The 22,190-nt window shown below is 32.0% G+C and overlaps 4 protein-coding genes and 3 long non-coding RNA genes across 13 annotated transcripts; all 7 read right to left on the bottom strand.

Moving 5' to 3' along the window:
- Nucleotides 1-1,317: 1,317 nt before the first annotated feature.
- LOC103838129 lies at nucleotides 1,318-3,915 on the bottom strand. 6 transcript variants are annotated; one of them, XR_001956240.2, is made up of 5 exons: nucleotides 2,884-3,914; nucleotides 2,675-2,757; nucleotides 2,462-2,599; nucleotides 1,768-2,074; nucleotides 1,318-1,694 (listed from the first exon to the last, which is right to left on the bottom strand). It is a non-coding gene; the product is annotated as an uncharacterized LOC103838129 (long non-coding RNA). The 6 variants fall into 6 exon arrangements; XR_627056.3 differs by having other exon boundaries at nucleotides 2,835-3,914; XR_004451168.1 differs by having other exon boundaries at nucleotides 2,462-3,145; nucleotides 3,353-3,915.
- A 2,290-nt stretch (nucleotides 3,916-6,205) lies between these two features.
- On the bottom strand, nucleotides 6,206-7,817 carry LOC103838128. The gene is made up of 2 exons (XR_627053.2): nucleotides 7,473-7,817; nucleotides 6,206-7,383 (listed from the first exon to the last, which is right to left on the bottom strand). It is a non-coding gene; the product is annotated as an uncharacterized LOC103838128 (long non-coding RNA).
- A 911-nt stretch (nucleotides 7,818-8,728) lies between these two features.
- Nucleotides 8,729-10,201, bottom strand: LOC103838127. The gene is made up of 2 exons (XR_627052.2): nucleotides 9,097-10,201; nucleotides 8,729-9,007 (listed from the first exon to the last, which is right to left on the bottom strand). It is a non-coding gene; the product is annotated as an uncharacterized LOC103838127 (long non-coding RNA).
- A 409-nt stretch (nucleotides 10,202-10,610) lies between these two features.
- Nucleotides 10,611-14,443, bottom strand: LOC117125714 (probable protein S-acyltransferase 3). 2 transcript variants are annotated; one of them, XM_033279463.1, is made up of 5 exons: nucleotides 13,143-14,443; nucleotides 12,872-13,051; nucleotides 12,437-12,748; nucleotides 11,410-11,631; nucleotides 10,611-11,322 (listed from the first exon to the last, which is right to left on the bottom strand). In XM_033279463.1, the coding sequence occupies exons 1-5, from the start codon at nucleotides 13,278-13,280 to the stop codon at nucleotides 10,975-10,977; spliced, it is 1,200 nt and encodes a 399-aa protein (XP_033135354.1). In that variant the 5' UTR covers nucleotides 13,281-14,443; the 3' UTR covers nucleotides 10,611-10,974. The 2 variants fall into 2 exon arrangements, with proteins under 2 accessions (XP_033135354.1, XP_033135353.1); XM_033279462.1 differs by having other exon boundaries at nucleotides 10,611-11,631.
- A 241-nt stretch (nucleotides 14,444-14,684) lies between these two features.
- Nucleotides 14,685-21,922, bottom strand: LOC103838125. The gene is made up of 5 exons (XM_033279490.1): nucleotides 20,288-21,922; nucleotides 19,720-19,914; nucleotides 19,508-19,645; nucleotides 19,271-19,423; nucleotides 14,685-19,187 (listed from the first exon to the last, which is right to left on the bottom strand). Exons 2-5 carry the CDS (start codon nucleotides 19,912-19,914, stop codon nucleotides 19,107-19,109), a joined length of 567 nt encoding a protein of 188 aa, XP_033135381.1. The 5' UTR covers nucleotides 20,288-21,922; the 3' UTR covers nucleotides 14,685-19,106.
- On the bottom strand, nucleotides 15,894-17,186 carry LOC103838319. Its single transcript, XM_033281065.1, has one exon. The coding sequence runs from the start codon at nucleotides 17,184-17,186 to the stop codon at nucleotides 15,894-15,896; it is 1,293 nt and encodes a 430-aa protein (XP_033136956.1).
- On the bottom strand, nucleotides 17,839-18,630 carry LOC103838318 (glutathione S-transferase T3-like). Its single transcript, XM_009114752.2, has one exon. The coding sequence runs from the start codon at nucleotides 18,628-18,630 to the stop codon at nucleotides 17,839-17,841; it is 792 nt and encodes a 263-aa protein (XP_009113000.1).
- Nucleotides 21,923-22,190: the final 268 nt, after the last annotated feature.

Below are 22,190 nucleotides of genomic sequence, written 5' to 3' on the forward strand. Positions count from 1 at the left end.
TAAGAAAAATATAATACAAAGCCCAATTTGAAATACCAACTCAAATTATGGTTTTCATATTTCATATTAAGTTTTAAAAATATAATATATGTAATTATTTATATGATGGTATGTATAAAATACTATTAATTATATGATTACTTATATGATGGTACATATAAAATACGATTAATTATATGATGATAAAATACGATATATAATAATGACTAGGGATGGGCTTTTGGATACCCATACGGGTTTAGTTCTGATCGGTTTGTATTTTGGATTTTCGGGGTCAAAGATTTCAGTCTTATTAGAATGTTTCTAAATTTTGGTTTGAGTTCGATTTGGATCTTTGCGGGTTTGGTTTGGGTTTGGATAACTAATTTAAATTATTTTTAAAGTCTTAAATCATTATATATTTTAAATTTCTCAAAATGTATAAATAAAATAATATATTACGTATAAATTTGAATAACATATGTCATAATACTTAAACTTAACATATCAATTGGCTTGATTTAAAATTTTGGATACGAAATCAATAATTATTTTAAGTATTTTTGGTGATTTGAGTATACTTTAACTATTTCAGATATTTACTTTTGACTATCTATATATATTTTCAAGTATTTAAACCAATTTAAAAGTATCATTTTTGATGTTTTATATACGTTAAATCTAAAAATAATTAATATATATAAGTATATAAATCTATTTTTAGATAAATTCGGATACCTAAATACTTCGGTTCGGATCAGATTCGGATCTCTAAATAACAAAATTTTGAATAATTAGAATATTTAATCAATTTATGTTTGGGTTTGGTACTATATCTTTGGATCGGTATCGGTTATGTTCTTCGGATTCATTTTTCCAAATCCTAATAATTACATGAAAAACAAATATCAACATATTTTTCAAAATATACACCTGCACGCCTGCGCGGGTCAAAAACTAGTTCTTATTAAATGCCAAAGGTGTTAGAAAGATTTAAAACGAAAATCATAAATGTTTATAGTAGGCCCCAATCGGTCGCAAATATGACGAGCTCATCTTCTACGTATTTTGTACCGCAATTTTCTAAGATTTGAAGTGGGTTAATCATGTTAGCAATCTATTCAATGGTTGTGATACTATTTGTCTCTGTATGTTTTCTTCAATGGAAATCTCATGTTTTGTACGGTATAAAAACAAAGACGTGAAGAAATACAAAACAAAACGGAAATTCTAGGGTTTTAAAACAACTATTTTTTTCGTTAACCACATTTATAAGTCGTTCAAAAAAGCGGCAACCCTTTGGTTTCAATTATTCGGTTTATGAAGATTATCCGGTCATGGTCTAGGAAGTAGATATAAAATTATGAAAGTAAAACAATACACCACTGGCAAATTAGAATTCGTCAACATTTAATTAATAATCCAAACAGAAAGTAAATATCCAAAAAGAAGAAAACATGAAAGGGAAAAATGGGAAACAAAGATAGTAGTAGTTTTCTTAGACGCATAGAAAAGACGGTTGATGGACTGATAGGAATAGATAGTTCAAATCACTCACGACGGTGCTTGCGGTTGTTCTGAGCGTCTGAAATCTCTGGAGGATCTGCTGTAGCACATTCCTCACTGACCTTGTCTCCCAAAACAGACGGGCCCGAAGGTGATGCTTCCAATCCTACGTCACCATCATTGCTTGAAAGAGTGTTATCACCGTGCTCCTGAGATACATGAACGTGAGCTTTAAACAAAAGCTCCAAACAATAACCATATCGACAAGTTAAATTGGACAACCTTGCCATGGGTCCTTGAGATGGTATCTTCAGTGATGGTGGAAACTGTGAAGGTAGCTGGTTGGGTGTGAAGTTGAAAGGTGTGACATGGATCTGGAACACAAACTCTTTCTCAGTTAGCTCTTCAAGGCGGTTTGGGAGATTCTCCTCTCCACCGTTTGCAGTCAGCAGTATTAGGAAGTTATAATACCTTCCAGTGAAATGCGAACGAAATTAGTAATGTATCTGCCTAGAGAAGAAAGAATCTCCTCGAGGGCAAGACAGCAGCTTCTTGCTTGGTAAGTTTTGTCACCAACCTAAGGCGTAGCCTAAACAAATACACGTAGGATTAGTGCTTAGTCATAAAATCATTCAGGTTCTTCCATTCTTTGTCATTATCCTAAATCATTAAAATTTAAAATTAATAAGTATCCATAAACAGAGCATAAAACAAAGAATTGATCCAATTGCTTCAAAAAAAAAAAAGAGAATACCAACAAAGCCTTTAAAAAACTAAACGTAAACCTAAGTCTTCATAGATTTAGAAACAAAAAATTCATAGAACCAGAAAAAAAATATAGACTTGGATAAGATTCACGCATGAAAATATCTATTCAAAAATGTAAAGACACTAAATAGTTTTAAGTGAAATGAAGTTTTGAAACCATAAAAGAAAGTAAAAATTATATGTTAATAACTTGTGATATGAATCTTACCTTTAGTTGAGGCTTCCAAGGCGGCGTTGAAGCAACGCTTACTTGAATTCGCCTTGCTTCACCTCCTCGAGGTGAAACCTTAGCACGGTTTTTTAAACCCATCAGTAGACTCGAATCATTTCACAGGGAAAAGCTAACCTAAATAAAACAGTCTACAGCTTTACCAACTTAAGAGCATAACGAAAGTTTGAAAAAAGTAAAAGATTATCTTACAATTCGATTAAGAGGCGAACCAAAACTCTGATGGTTGCTGCATTGTTCCTGAGATCGCACATACCGTATTTCCTCCAAAACACCTGCGAGTCAAAAGTTACGTTAGCGACGGAGGAACATGATGAAATTTAAAACTGTTTTTTCCTCTTTGCTAGCTCACTTGCTCCAAAGAGGAGTACTCATCAAAGATTTTTTACTTGCGCTCCAACCTCCTCTTATCATTGCCATGGCTTTGAGAAGGCGGCTGAGAGAGTAAGGCTGAAGGTGTAGTAGGAGGGTGTGTATACTCGGGAGGTGGAGGAGCATAGGAAGCTGGAGGAGGATAGGTATAGCTTTCAGGACAATACTGAGGATATCTTTGATGAGAAGCCCATGAAGATGAAGATGAAGATGGTGATGCTGGTGAAGGTGAAGCTGACCTAGACGATGATGACGACTCATGTCTCCGGTTTTCTTTTGAGTTCCATCAAACTTAATAATAACAAAAAAAAACTAAACCCTTTTAGAGGTATACTTGAGAAAATGCAGTAAATTGGTTGAGATTTTGAGAGTCAAAACTCGCTAGAAGAACATAACTCGTGTAAAAAGGTGAAAGCTTTGATCTTTTGGACAGGTGTTGAATTATCTTCCCACCATTCGGTGGAGGAAGAGTGTGATAAGAGAGGATAAAGTGTCTACCTTTTAAATTTGAGGAAGAAGAAGAAGAAGAAGCAACAGGAATGACGAATCACAGATAGTGAGTGAGTGGTCGATTGAATCCATCAGAGTTCGCCTTTTCTTCGAAAGCAGTTTTGAGGGCAGAGAACGTGCACAGAGGAATCGAAGAGATCAGGTTACGAAATTGAATTTGTTGGATAAGGAAGAGCCCTCTGTGAAATTACAATCTCGAAGAGGAAATAAACACTAATCGTTTCAGACTCGAGAAATCAAATTATTTCAAAACCCACGTAATGCCCACTCGACAGAAAACTAAATAAAAAAACTAAACAGAGGTGGGGCCCACATTTTTGCCACGTGGATAAGCTGAGGAGAGACAAAAAAACTCATCTATTATAATATAGATTTTTGTAAAATATTGAGTTTTCTTATAAATGCTCTATACGAAGCATATGATCTTTAGTATTGTTTTAAAATTTCTAAACACATTCTACATCTGTATTTATGTATATTAAACTCTCTTTCATATTACATAAGTATCGTTTTAATTTTTATCAATTAACTTAGTAAAACTTCATAATACACCATAAATTAGTGGAGTAACCACTATAAAATCGCTATTCTCTAGAGAAACGGTGACAACAAAGTTTCCAAAACTCTTTGATCTTCATCATATGTTAGTGCAGGATGCAACTATGTATTAAAATAATATTGTCATATTTTAAATTTTTTTTCTCAAATCTATGTGTTAACCCCTTCAATAATATTGAGTTTTTCGGTAAATGCTATATATACTGAAGCTTATGATGTTTAGTGTTGTTTTAAAATTTCTAAACACATTATACATTTGTATTAATGTATATTAAACTATCTTTTATGGTATATGACATTATTTTAATTTTCTTATCAATTAACTTCGTAAATCTTTATGATACTCCCTAAATTGGTGGACTAACCATTATAAAATCACTATTCTCCAGAGAAACGGAGATAACAAAGGTTCTAAACCTCTTTGACCTTCATTATATGTTAGTGCAGAATGGAACTATGCATTAAACAATATTTTCATGATTTTGAATTTTTTTCAAATTCTATGTGTTAACCCCTACGAAAATATTGAGTTTTTCGGTAAATACTCTATACACTGAAGCCTATGATCTTTAGTGTTGTTTTAAAATTTTAAACACATTCTACATTGTATTAATGTATGTTAAACTCTATTTCATGGTATATGGGCATCATTTTAGTTTTTTTATCAATTAATTTAGTAAAACTTCACAATACTCTCTAAATTAGTGGACTAACCACTATAAAATCGCTATTCTCTAGAGAAACGGGTAGTTTCTCTGCAAAAGAGAGGATATATATATATATATATATATATATATATATATATTATCAAGAAGTGTCAAGTCTATGGTGTATTAGTCTAGGAGGTTCGGGCGGAAGCCCGTAATCCCACCCAAAACAACATCAAGTAATATTAGTTTTGTTGGGATTTATTAAGCTCATGTCCAACTCTATATTATCCGATTAGTACGATATTGTCCATTTTGGGCCTTAGAGGCTAGCCCGCATGGATTTAATGAATTTTGGGTATTTTTGAGTTCATCGTGTCAGATTTTGAATAAGATCTTGAATTTTTAGTTATATGAATTTTTTGGGTATTTGTTTGGAATTTCAAGTACTTTTCGTATTTAGGATACTTTTCAGATTTTTTAGATATTTTGAATTTTTTTAGGATCCTAAATACCCGCACAAATGTGGATCCATTATGTTCATATCAAGTCTAACAATCTTTTGATATAAATTTTTAACGTTATTGTACAAAAACATGGTTGATGAAATGTTTTTCTGAGTAAAGATATCATAAGGAATAAATAGGATCTTTTAAAAATATTTAAAATATTGTATGGTTAGAATGATTAATGGTATAACCAAAAAAATAATAAATTGTTATACATAACTCCAACAACTTTTTTATATTAGATTTTTTAAGACTACTTCTCTTTTAATAGTATTGATTCGTTTTTAAGTAAAAATGTATAAACGTATAATATCTAAACCAATAATTTTTAAAATCGTGATTTTTTTGAAGGTAACATGACTATTGAGAAAGTCATTTTTAAATATGAAAATATCTACCAAACTATAGACGGTTGAAAGTTTAGTATATGATATTAAATTTTAGTGGAAAAGTTTATATATGATATGCTTATTTTATTATAAAGGAATGAGAAATTTAGAATATACACATATATGTCTTGTATTTTTTTGGTTTAAATTATATATTATATGATAAAGTGATAATATAAAACATTAGTTTCAATGCTTTTACGATTAAAAATCAAAATAGTAAATATAGTAATAGTAACGATTAGGATTTAGGAGTGAGATTTGAATAAATAAAGGAATTGAATAAATTATTGTTAGAGAAATTTAAGGTAAGACAAAAAATAATGAGTTAAATGAAATGGTCCAAACAACTTTCATAGGTAGATTTTTTAAGACTCCTTCCCTTTTAATAGTATTGATTTTTTTTATAGTTTTTGAGAAATTTAAATTATATAAATATACAATAAATTTTAAAATTTTAAAAGTAATTTAAATGGGTTATCCGAACTCGAACCGAACCCGCATAAATCCGAAGCAACATGAACCGAAATTTAGAAATATTTGAATGAGGCTGAAATATTTGAACCCGGAAACTCGAAACCCAAACATACCTGAACTGAATCCGATTAGGTATCAAACATATAGTTTCTCATAATATGATGGACTTCCAAATTTTCTTAAAAATATAAGCCCATTACTTTTTTTTCTCTCTCTTAATATATTGTTATTCATGTTTCCAAACAAACTTATTTTTTAAAATTATAATTTATGTTTCTAAACATACTTTTTTTTTAAACATGCATTCCATATTTCTAAATAATCTTTTTTTAAAACTACAATCCTTGTTTCCAAACAAACTTTTTTAAAAAATTACTATATATGTTTTCAAACAAACCTAATTTGTACTTAAGTTTTAATAAGATAGATTTGTACTTAAGTTTTAATAAGATAGATGAATCGATGAATTTTTTTAGTTGAAAAGTTCCTCCTTTGAAGAGTAAGAATGTATAAGGAAGGTTCACGAAGGGGTTACGAATCAGGACCATTAATTGTAAATTTATTAAAGGCGAGGAGATGTAGAGATTTAGGAAGAGAAACTGCAATCAAAAATACAAAAGGACCTTTTTTTTCTCCTAGGAAGACGACACTTACGGAACAAAAAAAAAACAATAGATTTCAATTGCAATCAAAAATACAAAAGGTCATTCTGTGTTTTGAGATTTGTCTGAAGGAATGGAGGAAACCCCTATTTTTTTTTCTCCTAGGAAGACGACGCTTACGGAACTAAAAAAAAACAATAGATTTCAATTGCAATCAAAAATACAAAAGGTCATTCTGTGTTTTGAGATTTGTCTGAAAGAATGGTGGAAAGCCCTATTTTTTTTTCTTCCAGGAAGACGACGCTTACGGAACTAAAAAAAAACAATAGATTTCAATTGGGTCTTTTCTTTGATTTCTATGATTAAGCCCATTAGATATTAACCACAGTTTTAAACATAATTTTTTTTTAATACATAGAAATTTAGTGGGATCCACATACTGAGGTGGATATGCTGAGAAGTGAATAAAAACCCATCTATTATAATATAGATTTACTATACTTTTATAAATGTTTTTTTTTAGAAAAGACATGCAACTTTGAGTAATGTTTTATCGAGGTTAATCAAAGTAACTTCAATTTGATAATATTTTATATTTTTTTGTAAAAGCATTTTATGTATTATTGGTAATATTATTTCATTTCATACAAGATATAATATCTAATGATATTATTTAATATTTTATCTATTGTTCATCACAACAACAAATGCCTAAATAATCTTTTCCTTTGCCAACACAGTCTCCCCTTTTCCGACCTGTTTTGGTATGACAATACGGCCAACACATTCCTTTGTCGTCACATGGACCATAGCACACATTATATTTTACTCCGAAATCTATTAGAATAGTAAGAAATAACAAAATATTAAAATTATGCAGGAATGAAGAATTTAGCATAACTAAAAATTAAAATTTAATATAGTACCTGAAACAATATCGGTGCAGCGAACAATTGACGCCCTGTCAATTGTTCATAGTATAAGCCCAAAGTTAAACTCAAGTCGAGCCAAAGAAATAAAACCCAGAGACACGTGTCGGCTTGTCAGAGAGTGATTTTCCACGTGGATAGCTTATGAGAGACGCAAACACATTTTTATATATATAGATTAATTTCTAAAATATATTTTAAAATAACTTAATATTATATTTTTTATTATATAATTAAAAATTATTTGATTAATATTTAATTATATAATTTATGTTTTTAACATTTTACTAAAATACTTTTTCAAATAACAATACAATATATATATAGAAATTATCTTTTTTAATTATAATTTTTAGATTTTGGATAATTCAATATTCTATTTTTAATTATATAATTAATCATTTTATTTAATTAATATTTAGTTATAGTATTTATGTTTTTAAATTTTTACTTAAAGACTTTTTCAGATAACAATATAATATATACAGATGTTATCTCTTTTTTAAATTATATTTTCAGATTTTGGATAATTCTTACTCTTCTTAATATTAATCAATTATCTAATCAAAATCAACTAAAATTTCGTTTTTATTTTTTAATTTATTTATACATTTTATTCATTAAGTGTTAAACAATATTAACCACTCTAACTTTCATCGTGAGAGCTCCATTGCGAAAATTTACTTTGCAAATAATATTTTTTTTATTATAAAATTAAAAAAAATTGTTTGACTGATATTTAATTATATAATTTATGTTTTTAACGTTTTACTAAAATACTTTTTCAGATAACAATACAATATATATAGAAATTATCTTTTTAATTATATTTTAAGATTTTGGATAATTCAGTATTCTATTTTTAATTATATAATTATTAATTTTATTTAATTAATATTTATTTATAGAATTTATGTTTTTAATTTTTTACTTAAAGACTTTTTCAGATAGCAATACAATATATACATAAATTATCTCTTTTTTAAATGATATTTTCAGATTTTGGATAATTCTAACTATTTTTAATATTAATCAATTATCTAATCAAAATCAATTTAAATTTTGTTTTTATTTTTTAATTTATTTATACATTTTATTCATTAAGGGTATAAACGATATTAACCACTCTAACTTTCAACGTGAGAGCTACATTGCGAAAATTTACTTAGAAAATAATAGTATAGATATTTACTATACTTTTATTAATGTTTTTTTAGAAAAGACATGCAACTTTGACTAATGTTTTCTCGAGGTTAATCAAAGTAACTTCAATTTGATAACATTTTATATTTTTTTTGTAAAAGCATTTTATGTATTATTGGTAATATTATTTCATTTCATACAAGATATAATATCTAATGATATTATTTAATATTTTATTTAGTGTTCATCACAACAACAAAGGCCAAGATAACCTTTTCGTTTGCCAGCACAGTCTCCCCTTATCAGACCTTTTTTGGTATGACAATACGGCTCACACACTCCTTTGTCGTCACATGGACCATAGCACATATTATACTTTACTCCGAAATCTATTCGAATAGTAAGAAATAATAAAATATTAAAATTATGCAGGAATGAAGAATTTAGCATAACTAAAAATTAAATTTTAATGCAGTACCTGAAATAATATCGGTGCAGCGAACAATTGACGTCGCCAAAAAAAGAGTGAAAACAAATGCGATTAATATATATTTTTTGGAGAGACTCATTTTGTAGGATGTTTTATAAATTGTTTGAGAGTTCTATTATATTTCAGATTGATATATATATACATATAAACATAAACTTGCATTAATTATATTTTTGTAAAGAAAATCTTTCAATTAATTTTCTAAGATTATAGTCAAAATAATATAAAAGTGCATGATTCATTTACCTAAGCATATAAACATAAACTTGCATTAATTATATTTTTGTAAGGAAATCTTTCAACTAATTTTATGAGATTATAGTCAAAATAATATAATAGTGCATGATTCATTTACGTAAGCATATAAATTCAATCATGCATTAATTATATTTTTGTAAGAAAATCTTTCAATTAATTTTCTGAGATTATAGTCAAAATAATATAAAAGTGCATGATTCATTTACCTAAGCATATCAATCTACAGAAAAACATAAACTTGTGTTAATTATATTTTTCTTAAGAAAATATTTCAATTAATTTTTTGAGATTATAGTCAAAATAATATAAAAGTGCATGATTCATTGACCTAAGCATATAAACATAAACTTGCATTAGTTATATTTGTGTAAAATATTGAGTTTTTTTGTAAATGCTATATACATTGAAGTCTATGATCTTTAGTGTTGTTTTAAAATTTCTAAACACATTCTACATTTGTATTTATGTATATTAAACTCTCTTTCATGGTACATGGATATCGTTTTAATTTTTCATCAATTAATTTAGTAAAACTCACAATACTCCCTAAATTGGTGGACTAACCACTATAAAATCGATATTCTCTAGATAAACGGAGACACCAAAGGTTCTAAACCTCTTTGAACTTCATCGTATGTTAGTGCAAGATGCAATTATGCATTAAAATAGTATTGTCATATTTTCTGAATTTTCCTCAAAATCTATGTGTTAACTAACCCCTACGAAAATATTGAGTTTTTCGGTAAATACTCTATATATTGAAGCCTATGATCTTTAGTGTTGTTTTAAAATTTCCAAACACATTCTACATTTGTATTAAAGTATATTAAACTCTCTTTTATGGTACATGGACATCGTTTTACTTTTTATCAATTAACTTAGCAAAACTTCATAATACACCATAAATTAGTGGAGTAACCACTATAAAATCGCTATTCTCTAGAGAAACATAGACAACAAAGGTTCCAAAACTCTTTGATCTTCATCATATGTTAGTGCAGGATGCAACTATGCATTAAAATAATATTGTTATATTTTAAATTTTTTCTCAAATCTATGTGTTAACCCCTTCAATAATATTGAGTTTTTCGGTAAATGCTCTATATACTGAAGCTTATGATGTTTAGTGTTGTTTTAAAATTTCAAAAACAACATTATACATTTGTATTAATGTATATTAAACTCTCTTTTATGGTATATGACATCGTTTTAGTTTTTTTTTATCAATTAATTTCGTAAATCTTTATGATACTCTCTAAATTAGTGGACTAACCACTATCAAATCGCTATTCTCTAGAGAAACGGAGACAACAAAGGTTCTAAACCTATTTGAAATTCATCGTATGTTAGTGCAGGATCCAACTATGAATTAAAACAATATTGTCATATTTTTGATTTTTTCTCAAAATTTATGTTTTAACCCTAACAAAAATATTGAGTTATATAAGTAAAAATAGTATAAAACTTCAAGGGCCACATTTGTACAATTTTACTTTAGGTCTCTAATAAAACCTAGCTAATCCTTTGAGTACTTGCTATTCCATCAGAATATTCCTGACAATATAGATAAATTATGATACAACATTAAAGAGGGTCATTTCAGTGCTGTTACTTAGGCAAGTCTAGTTGAGATGAGAAGAAAGAAGGATCAAGCTCAGAAGAAGCATCATCTTTAGCTGTCTCGTATTCATTGCTAGTGTCAATATTATCTAAGTTAAGCTTCTCCGGGCTCACCCTTTTAGGGAGTTTGCCTCCCTTTTCATTATCATATCTGATGGAAGAGCTATACTCTGACTCATACTCAGATCCGTCATCTTCTTCTGGGACCATTGCTCTGAGATCTAGTTGAGAAGGTGGGATCTTGGCGAACAACACTTCTTTAACGTTCTTCAGCAACCCTCTCTTGTAAGGGTTTTCTTTCTTATCATAACGGGACCGAAAATTCTCATAAGTTGTCTGCCAAAAAACAGACACAACACAAAGAAAGATGTTAGATAACAAGATTTTCAAGTATGTTCCTAATGGTATAGCTAAGTGTTTTACCTGATTTGTAGACATAAGATAGACATGGAAAATGGTAAGGCCACCAACGAACCAGATAGAAACGAATGAATAGATGATGAGAATGACAGAGATTATGTCATGAGACATTGTACTCCACAATCTCCTAGGCTGTTGGATTAGATTGATCCATGAGAACGCAAAGATGTATATGCATAACAACGTTGACGTTGAGATGAAGCAGATGAAGAACGGGTAGTTTCTCTGCAAAAGAGAGGATATATATATATATATATATATATATATATGATCAAGAAGTGTCAAGTCTATGGAGTATTAGTCTAAATATTGAAAGTTTTTTAAAAAAAAAATACTAGGAGGTTCGGGCGGAAGCCCGTAATCCCACCCAAAACAACATCAAGTAATATTAGTTTTGTTGGGATTTATTAAGCTCATGTCCAACTCTATATTATCCGATTAGTACGATATTGTCCATTTTGGGCCTTAGAGGCTAGCCCACATGGATTTACTTTTGATTTCCTTCACAAAAGGCCTCGTACTATTAGAGTTGAACAGTTCTTTATATATTAGACTCTCTTTGTCTAATTCTCCAATGTGAGACTTAGTTTGTTATATCACATTCTCCCCTTCAAACTAAAGATCACATTTATCTCGTGTCCCACAACTGACTTCCACTCGGTGGGTCCCGTTCCTACTTGAAGGGTATTTTGGTCTTCTTGCAGATTTCTCGTCAACCGCTCTGATACCAATTATTGGGATTTATTAGCCCATGTCCAACTCTATATTATCTGATTAGTATGAATCGTTTCCTTCCCAAAATACCTCGTACTTTGGGTCTTAGAGGTTGACCCACATGTATTTACTTTTAGTTTCCTTCCCAAAAGGCCTCGTACTATTTTGGACAACTCTTTATATATTAGACTTTATTTGTCTAATTCTCCAATGTGAGACTTAGTTTGTTATATCACAAGTTTCGTCCTAGCAGTCACTTTTACCGAGGACCTCTGACACAGTCGAACCGAAATATTGAAAGTTTCATGTTACTTACATGGGCAATGCATTGTCCAACCCATGGACAATGGTGATCAAAGCGTTGGACACAGTTGTTACATATGGAGCAGTGTGATGCACGTGGTGGACGGTAGAGCAAACAAGTCTCACAGAACTTGACTTTGATAGTGTAGCCGTTAACGAAAACGTCTTTTGTTCTAGGAATCTTGAGATGAGGAGTTTTGTTGTTGACCCATTCCATAGACTGTGTCAAGGAACTATTTGAGCCATCTTCAAGATTTACTGATGTTTTATTTCTTGGGATGATTCTTGGATCTCTAGCTGATGCCAAGAATAGAAACGTAAACACCTGCAGACACAGTGCAAAGATATCAGCTTAAAAAGCAAGATTATGAGTTTCGGCCCGGAACTTCTTACTAAAAAAAAAGAAAAAAGCAAGACAATTGAAAAAACTTAAAGAGAGGATACAAACCAAGAGGGTGAGGATAAATGCTGAAGTCAGAACGGTGTAGTTGAAGATAGGATCGTCTTTTTGAATCCACACGAGCATCCTTATGCAGAATGTAAGGGCAGGGGCTCCAATCAAGAAAGAGGTTAGGAAGAGAGAGTTAACATCAGGACCAAAGATTAGTCTCCCACCACAGAAAAATCTCTGGTGCAACAAAAGCATAATCATATAATCATATTTGAATAGGAGGAAACATGTAATATTATTGGCTTCAGGTAAAGAATATATTTATTACGTTGTTACCCTTCCAGGCTTTGTACAATCTGATCTCAGGAATGTGTTTTGAAGTTGAAGCCATCATGAGAATATGATCATGAGAGGAAATACAATGAACCTGACTACTCTTCTTCTTGCTCATTCTCTCCCTCTGCATTGTCTCAAAAGCCACACATGAAGCCTATCTTCAAGAAAAAACAATAGTTTCTCCAAGATTCTAATATTTTAACTTAAGTTTTCATAAATTATGAGTTTGTTTTATGTGGCATTAACCAAATAAAAGAGATGAAATATGGTTTTTGAGTTTTTTCTGTCTTTTTTTAATCTTTCTTTCTTCTTGTTCTTTCCTCAATAATCAAAATCCATTGCAAATCAATCATCTGCAGTTTTGTTTGGTCTCTCTCTCTAACAACTTTTTTAGTCCTCTAATAGTTTCCAAGATTTTCGGAATTTTTTTGAAGTAAAAACAAATAAATAAATTTAGGATGAAACAATCAAATATAAAGGAACATGAACAATTTATTTTATTATGTTTTGATGGCTCTTTTTATGTGAACATTATTAAATCCAGCTCATATTGAATCCTATGTGGCCGTAAATCAATCTTCTTTGGCTTCACCACATCCCTAATATTTCTTCTAACAAAACACATTGAATAATCATCACTTTCCAGATCATGAATACAACCAGCTCCACCATTTGCCGCACAACTTAAACCGCCTCATCCAACTTAACAGCATCTCGCAGGTTGGGGTATCATGAGTCCATGACCCTCGTAGTCGTTCAAACAAATCATCAGACAAAAGGAGATTTGTGTTTGAGTATAATGAAAAAAGCTTTGACAAAAGCACACAATCAGAGAGGCAACCAAGCAAACCCAAAAACAAGAAAACACGTAGACATACAAACAAACAGACAATTATACAAACACGCAAGCAGGTTTTAAGATTTTAGAAAAACATGGAATTTTATTTTCTTACAACGAAAAATTGGAAATTTGAGAGGGAAATCACATCAATAATATGACGTTACATTCTACTTATTTGATTCCACACATTAGAAATTTCCATTATCAATCAGATAACCCAAAAACTCTTAAAGAAAAATATAACAGAAGATTTTAGAAAACCAGGAAAATTTTAGAAAAACATAAAAATTTGAGAGGATTTTTTTTTAATTGCTAGATTGATTAGAGAAACTTAGAGCATGATTAATCCAGATTTTTAATTTTGGGTTTTTAACTCATGATTTAACTTTTTTTGTGTTTTTTTATGTTTTTCGGCTAAGAGTCGACTCTTATATCTCTTATTTAAAATACGTTTCTTAATTTTTCCTAGTTAAAAACTAAGAAACTGTAAATAAGAACTTCACCCTAAGAACCAAAGTTGATTATTGTCTTACTTATCACATTTGTGCGAATCAAATAAAATATGACGATCTCTAACGATCAGATCAGTGACAGGACGTCCATTCTATTTGTATTACACATTACGAATATGCACATAAGTTTCTATTATCAGTCGAACAATATTTAAAAACTCCTAACAATATTGTTTCACAATATAAGTAGTTTTACTTAAAAGCACAAATATTTAGAAAGTTGTTATCTAAAAAAATATATCATTTAATTAATTAATTCAACCAATTATAAAAAGCTTAATATTATTTTATTGGTCACACAATATCCAATAAATGAAAAAGGTGCATTGAAATATGTAAACTACTTATATTGTGAAACAAACTCTTTTTGCTAAAACTACCTATATTTAAAAACAGAAGGAGTATATTAAAAAAACATAAAAAAATTGAGAGGAATTTTTTTTAATTACTAAATTGATTAGCAGGAACTTAGTCATCATTACTGTGTGAGAGTCAAATGAAACAATACGATCTCTAACGGTCAAATTAATGACAGGACGTCACTTTCTGTTTGCTTACACATTATGAATACACGCAACTTCAAAAATTCCCAAACAAAAGAAAATGACAAAAAATTAGTTTAACAATCCGTAGCAGAGACATAATGCCAGTCTTTTAAACAAGATGACCATAGAGATTTCAACATACTTACAAAGAAACTAATAAGGAATTTTATACCGCAGCTGTGACGCCGTGATGGTGATGATGCGGCCAACGGAATCTTGACTTGAAACGGTGCCGATAAAAATAAGTTGTTATCACCACTGTTGATTAGCTTCCTCTCCTTCTGAGCATTCGGTAAAAGCTGAGCTAAGAAAAAAAAAACAAAATAAGTCTCTTCAGTTAAGTGACACGAAAAAAAACATTTGGCGGATAAAAGTCTTTTGCGTTCTTACAACAACAACAAAACCAAAGTCAAGTCTCTTTACAATCAATATTGTAAGAATAACGGATACTTATAAGCAAAACTCAACTCACCTTTGGGTCAGACATGGAAGCTGTAATGAACAAGGAACACGTATTGCCATTCGAGGTTTCCAAGGATGGTTTTCTCCATCACCAGAATCTGCTTGTTATTGTAAGAATTGTCTGTTATAAGAATGGTCTGTTGTAAGAAATTGTCTGTGGTAATACACCAAATTTAGAGCATCTCCATTAGTAAACCCCCACTTGGGGTTCATAGAATTTTTTTAATATTTTTTTGGTGGGGCCATGAATAGTGATGAACCTGTATCTATTTTGCTCTTCCATTGGTGAACCTCAAGACGGGGTTCTAAGGAAAAAAAAAAATTTGTAATTTTTTTTAAAAAGTTTTTATTCAATACAATGAGAATTCATGAACATACAAATATTATTCATTAGGATTACCAAACTTTAGCCAAATATTTTCGACTAAATCAGCTTTCAAACGAGCATGTATCTGTTGATCTCGAATTTGATTGCGAATGGGAAGCATATTACTGATAATGGATGGGGTGTCCGTAGAGTACGAGAAATCAACCTGGGAACTTCTGCTTGACTCTCCTGCTTCGAAGTCCGATATATCAAACAGAGTGTATCCGTGTCGTTCGTCCTCAACTATCATATTGTGCAGTATGACACAAGTTCTCATAATCCTACCTATCTTTTCCTTGTCCCAAATTCGAGCTGGGTTTTTAACTATTGCAAACCTCGCTTGCAATACTCCAAAAGCACGTTCCACATCTTTTCTGACGGATTCTTGACGTTCAGCAAATAGCTCTGCTTTAGGACCTTGAGGAAGTGGGATGGATTGGATAAATGTTGACCATTTCGGATAGATTCCGTCGGTAAGGTAATACGGGATACGATAGTTGTGGCCGTTGACCTTGAATTTTACTTTAGGAGCTCGACCTTGTAAAATGTCATCAAAAACTGGTGACCGATCAAGAACATTAATATCGTTGAGTGTACCTGGTAATCCGAAAAATGCGTGCCATATCCAAAGATCATGTGATGCCACCGCCTCTAAGACAATTGTCGGCTTTGCTGAACCACGTGTGTACTGTCCTCTCCAAGCCGTTGGGCAGTTTTTCCACTCCCAATGCATACAGTCAATGCTGCCTATCATCCCTGGAAACCCGCGTACCTCTCCAACATCGAGTAATTTTTGAAGATCTTCCGGTGTAGGGCTCCTTAGATACTCATCTCCAAAGATTTGTATTATCCCGTTATTGAAATTTTCTAAACATAAAAGTGCAGTACTCTCACCAAGTCGGAGATATTCGTCATACGTATCTCCAGGTTGTCCATATGCCAGCATACGTATAGCCGCTGTACACTTTTGAAGTGCGGAGAGCCCGTACCTTCCGTGAGCATTTCTTCGTTGCTTAAAGTATGGAACATCATTATTTAGCCGATCAACAATGCGAAGAAACAACGGCTTATTCATTCGAAAACGTCGCCTAAACATTTGCGGTGGGTATGTAGGATTTTCACTGAAATAGTCGTTCCAAAGTATATTGTGACCTTGTTCCCGATCTCTTTCGATATAAGCTCGTCTCTTCGGTTTTTTAGCTTGAACATCAAATACTGACTCGAATGCATGATCAAATTGTTGGTCAAACATTTCTTCAAAAGCTTCGTCTAATCTTTCATCAACACCATCAGACGACGAGGAAGACATTGTATTTTTGGGATTAGAGAAATGAATAACTTTTTGAGTTAAGTAAATGGGAATTTGGCTTAGTTACGAGGAGGAAAAAAAAGGTTAAGCGCGTTGTGGCTGATCACTATTTTGTATACGGAGGTTTGAGGAGTGTTCAGTGATGGATTGTTGGTTTAGTGTTTTAGGGGAAAAAAAGTGATAAAAGTTGTATACAACTCCAAAGACAATACCACAAGAGCGAAAGGAAGCAGAATGTTGTAGATTAATAGATAAGTGGTATACAACTCCAAAGACAATACCATAGTTTATATAGAGTGCAAGAAGCAAGTTACATAACCCGTGAATGAAAAAAAAAAGTGTAGAAAGCAACAAAATTCTACACTTTCCCGTGAAGCAAACAGACATAGTACATTCCCGTGAAGCAAACAGACAACCCGTGAAACAAACAGATGCTCGAGTTGAGTCAAACTCCCGCGCCAGACAAGCACCTGTGACCTGCACAACAAGACAGAACAAGCAAGTTAAACCAACAGTTATGTAGTAAAAGCAAAAAAATGCACTAACACGATCAAAGCGGATACAAGCAACTAACTTCAGTGTCCAGAACTAGCAACCTACTAAGCGTTACAACAATACGTAAGTACTAAGCAAATTTACGGCACTAACAAGATCAAAGCAATTCGGTTATGAGTTTGTTCATCAGAGACACTTCTATTTCAGATAGTGTCTCTTTACGGGCAAGGAGACGTTCAAGGAGTCGGTGTTTGGATATGTTCTCTTTCACAACTAACATGCTCTCTAATTGATCATACGCAGCTTCATTCCCATGCTTCTTGCGTTTGGCTGCTTTGGAAGCCTTAACACCAGGAGGCCTAACCTCTTCCAAGTCAGGCACCACCTCCGCAGGTTCCTTCCTTTTGTCCTTTGCACCATCTTTGTTTCCACAGTTTGATCTCCATTTTTGATCAAACCGTAGCTCCCTCCACGCATGTTCAAGGCAGAACTTTGCGTGGTAGTCATTTTCGAAGATGTCATGGGCCGCCTTCATGACATCGTTATCATTTTGGCCACTAGCTTGCTCCTTCACCGCTGCCTCATAGCAACCCACAAACTTGCACACCTGCTCATTCAACCTTCCCCACCGCTGCTTACATTGACTTGCCTCTCTAGTGGGTAAGCCAGTTAGCTGAGGGCTCGAATTGTAATACTCCTCTATCCTCTTCCAAAACGCTCCTGCCTTCTGCTCATTACTCACTATGGGATCCTTGCTGGTATTCAACCAAGCACTGATGAGGATAGTGTCTTGTTTTGTTGTCCACTTCCTCCTTTCCACGGGTTTAGGATCTTCAGAGGTCTGGCTACTAAACCTAGGAATCTCAGGGGACTCTAAGTCTATTGTTTGAGTGTTCTGAGAAGCTAATAGGTTAACAAACCCGGGAGAGTTCTGGTAAAAGGGATCCATTTTGGTTTCTACGTTGGTGTTTTTAAGTTGTTGTGCGTTTTGAGAACATTGTTTTGCTATCTTTTTAAACTACTTTTTGCTCACACAATTAAACAAAATCTAACTACCAAACATTCATTATAGTTAATAACACAACAACATTCACACAGAGCATTCATTACACATCAACTCAGTTTTTTGAAAGGAAATTATAGGAAATCAAATCAACCATTCATCACAGCGGCCAACCAACACAGAATTAATGCAAGTTTTCGAAAGACAATTATAGGGTTTGCTTTAGCTTAGTTCTAGTTCAGTTTCTTTTAGCCTTAAAACAAGAACTACAACGAGTTCTAGTTGAACAAACACTAACATTCAGTTACGGTTAAGCTTAATACCAAGAACTAGTTGTAGTTGAACAAACTCTAACAGAAAACTTCATTTCTTTTAGGTTTAAAAAATAACTATTAGTTCAGGTTGAGTGTTACCTTTGGGTTTCATTCGAAGCAGAGCTTCTCCAAGGTTTCGACATGAGCAGTGAGGTTATCAACCTGGCCAGTGAGAAATTCAACCTGTGCCTAGACATGGAAACGGAAATCGAACAGTGTTAGTGACTTAATATTAACTACAAATATTAACTATGTTATTGAGATTCACTAACCTCCAGTGTCTTTATCTTTTCATTGAGATCCGGCACCCACTTGATCACCTCCTCAGCCTCCTCCAACCGCTTACTCAGGCTTTCCATCTTCTCCATGTCAGTGACCTGAACATGGAGGTTATCAACCTGCACAGTGAGGATTTTAACCTGTGCCTGCACATGTAAACACAAGTAAAAGCGTGAGTGACTTAATAAAAGAGGACAAATATGAGAGAATCAAAAGTATACTTAACTAACCTCGAGTGTCTCCAGCTGATTATTGAGCTTTGGGACCCCGTTGATCACCTGCTCAGCCTCCTCCACCCGCTTAGTCATGCGTTCGATCTCCTCTTGGACACCAATCACCCATGGCTGGCGATAATGGAACCCATCACCCTTGTTTACAATATAAACACAAGTCAGAATCATTTCCATAATTATTTTTAACTTAAACAAACAGCCTTGTTTACCTGGTAATTTTTGCAAGTGAAGAAGCGCTTGCCAGGAAGAGTGTCGTAGTCCTCCTTCCCCCGGACCTCGTCAATGATTCTCCCACCACACGGACACCTTGTCGGAATCCCATATTCCGAGTCAGCAACAAATCCTAGCATGTTGACGTAGTCCTTTTCCCTCTTTGTGTCTCTTCTATCTTCCCCGAGATCCATCTGAACCAGAAAACCATATTGATTAGAACAGATTGACAATACAAACTGTTCAAACCATGCCTAAATCAAACCCGCATGACGCCTTACACCCATATAACGAAACCCCCTAACCGGTTTACAACTCTATCTCCAAACCCCCAAATCGATTTAAGAACCCTAAACCCCCAAATCGATTTCGATTCCCCGATAAAGAAACTCTAAATTGAACCGGCAGGAAGATTTACAACCATAAATCAAAAGCCCCTAAACGATTTACAACTCTTATCTCGAAACCCCCAAATCGATTAAGAACCCTAACTCCCCAAATCGATTTCGAGATCGCTTTGGAGCCCAAAATCGATTCTAGTATACCGTGAAAGTACTCGATACGCACCTGAGCTAGTGGAGGAGACACGCCGTCGTCGATTAGATGGAGAAAAGCTTAGCCGTCGCCGTCGCTCGACAAATCGCCGCAGAGAGAAAGAAACCTTGAAATGAGGAAAAATGAAAGAGATATCGAGAGACCCGTGTTTCGTCTTCGTCAACACAAAAAAGTCCTCCCAATGAGCTGTTGACACGTGGCATGAACCCGTATCATACGGGTTCACTCTGGCGAACCGGTTCACTGAAAATAGCCCATTTTTTTAATTTAAAAAGTATTTCGGCCCTATGAATCTGAGCCCATGAACCTCTTCTGATACTCTAATGGAGATGCTCTTATAGGAACGAGGGCGCTTCTGTATAGGAGGCAGGAGCCAACGGATCAATTAGAACGGTCATATTTTCTTTTTGCGTCTCCCAGGTTGTAGGCTTGTAGCCGTTGACAAATATTACGTAGGCACAACTTTCTATAAGAAAATTGTACAAAACTAAAAAGAACCAATGTCTGTTGGGCCTTTTTTGTAATACGGTTTGGGTTTTGATATTTCATTACTATAGTTATTTTGAAATATGATAATTTACATTTTGTCAAAACAGACCCTATAGATTAGCTAATGAGACCCATGTGAAAACTTTGAGTTTAGGATTCTGCCGTGCTGGGCCTTTATTAATGAACAATCAGTATTAAAAAAAAGAAATTGACTTTAATCAGTATTAATCAGATTGTAGATTAGTTAATCAGTATTACAATCAGTGTTTTATATAAAAATTTATAGTACTATTTATTTTACATAATTAAAATTAGTTATTTTAATCATAATTTTAATAAGTTTATTCAAAATATAATAGAAAATTAATTTAAACATATATATGTAACTATTTTGAGTTTTAAATTAAAAATATATACCAACTTTTGAATAATTTGAAAATCAATATAATTATTGGTGAATAGTATGATAGTTTTATGCTTTATGATTAAGTAACATTTTAAGTTTTAAAATATTTAAATCACTTTTGAATTGTGAGTACTTAAATAAAACACATAAATATTATTATAATTTATATTAAGTTAAAATTATTATTATTTAACAATATTATTTAGTATTTTCTATACACTAATTGAAGTTTTATATTAGTTAATGAAATATAAATAGTATAATGTATTAACAATTTTTAATTGATTATAAGTGTGAATTAAAATCATATATATATATATATTAATTTGAGAAACAGATGCAAAAAATTTAAAACTATTTAGAGAAATGAAAAAGTATTTTATTGTTGTTCATATTTATTTATTTTATTACTATAGGCCTCTCAAATCTCCTATACTCTCACTGTTTGCTTTAATGAAACACGAATATCCGATTTTGCTCTTTTCATTTTCGAAATTATTTTTTAATAAAAATTTCAAAATTTCAAAATTTCAAAATTTCAAAATTTTTAAAAAAGTTTCAAAATTTCAAATTATACGCTATAATTTTACTTAGTTGTAATGAGTCATACTTCGTTCTACTGGGTAATATCGATGTCAAGTTATACTGAGTACTACTGAATGTAGTTATATCGAGTTATACTGAGTACTACTGAATGTAATTGTACTGATTTATACTGAGTTATACTGAGTACTACCAAGTGTAGTTATACCAGATTATTATTAGTTATACTAAGTACTACTGAGTGTAGTTATTCCGAGTTATTTCGATTGTACTAAGTACTACTAAATATTACTAGTACTACTAATAAGTTAGTTATACAGAGTTCGACTGAGTTAGTTATACCATTTTATTAGATTATGTTAGGAAACAAAAGGGCAAAACGGTAAATGTTTTAATTTTAACACTAAAAATAAATCAATTTATTAAAAAAAATAGACTGGTCCTTGTGAGATTGAGTTATGAGATTTGGGGGCACCA

This window comes from Brassica rapa, chromosome A09 (assembly GCF_000309985.2).
Source record: "Brassica rapa cultivar Chiifu-401-42 chromosome A09, CAAS_Brap_v3.01, whole genome shotgun sequence".
Lineage (NCBI taxonomy): Eukaryota > Viridiplantae > Streptophyta > Magnoliopsida > Brassicales > Brassicaceae > Brassica > Brassica rapa.

Bases quoted from the DNA above. Each gene is read 5' to 3' on its own strand.
- LOC117125714 (XM_033279462.1), bottom strand. From the start codon at position 13,280: ATGCAGAGGGAGAGAATGAGCAAGAAGAAGAGTAGTCAGGTTCATTGT. The intron at 12,749-12,871 runs GTTTGTATCCTC...CTGTGTCTGCAG, and splicing joins CATTTATCCTCACCCTCTTG to GTGTTTACGTTTCTATTCTT. The intron at 11,632-12,436 runs GTAAGTAACATG...TCTCTTTTGCAG, and splicing joins TTGGACAATGCATTGCCCAT to AGAAACTACCCGTTCTTCAT.
- LOC103838318 (XM_009114752.2), bottom strand. From the start codon at position 18,630: ATGGATCCCTTTTACCAGAACTCTCCCGGGTTTGTTAACCTATTAGCT.
- LOC103838319 (XM_033281065.1), bottom strand. From the start codon at position 17,186: ATGTCTTCCTCGTCGTCTGATGGTGTTGATGAAAGATTAGACGAAGCT.
- LOC103838125 (XM_033279490.1), bottom strand. From the start codon at position 19,914: ATGGATCTCGGGGAAGATAGAAGAGACACAAAGAGGGAAAAGGACTAC. The intron at 19,424-19,507 runs GTTAGTTAAGTA...TTACATGTGCAG, and splicing joins ATCAGCTGGAGACACTCGAG to GCACAGGTTAAAATCCTCAC. The intron at 19,188-19,270 runs GTTAGTGAATCT...TTCCATGTCTAG, and splicing joins AAAAGATAAAGACACTGGAG to GCACAGGTTGAATTTCTCAC.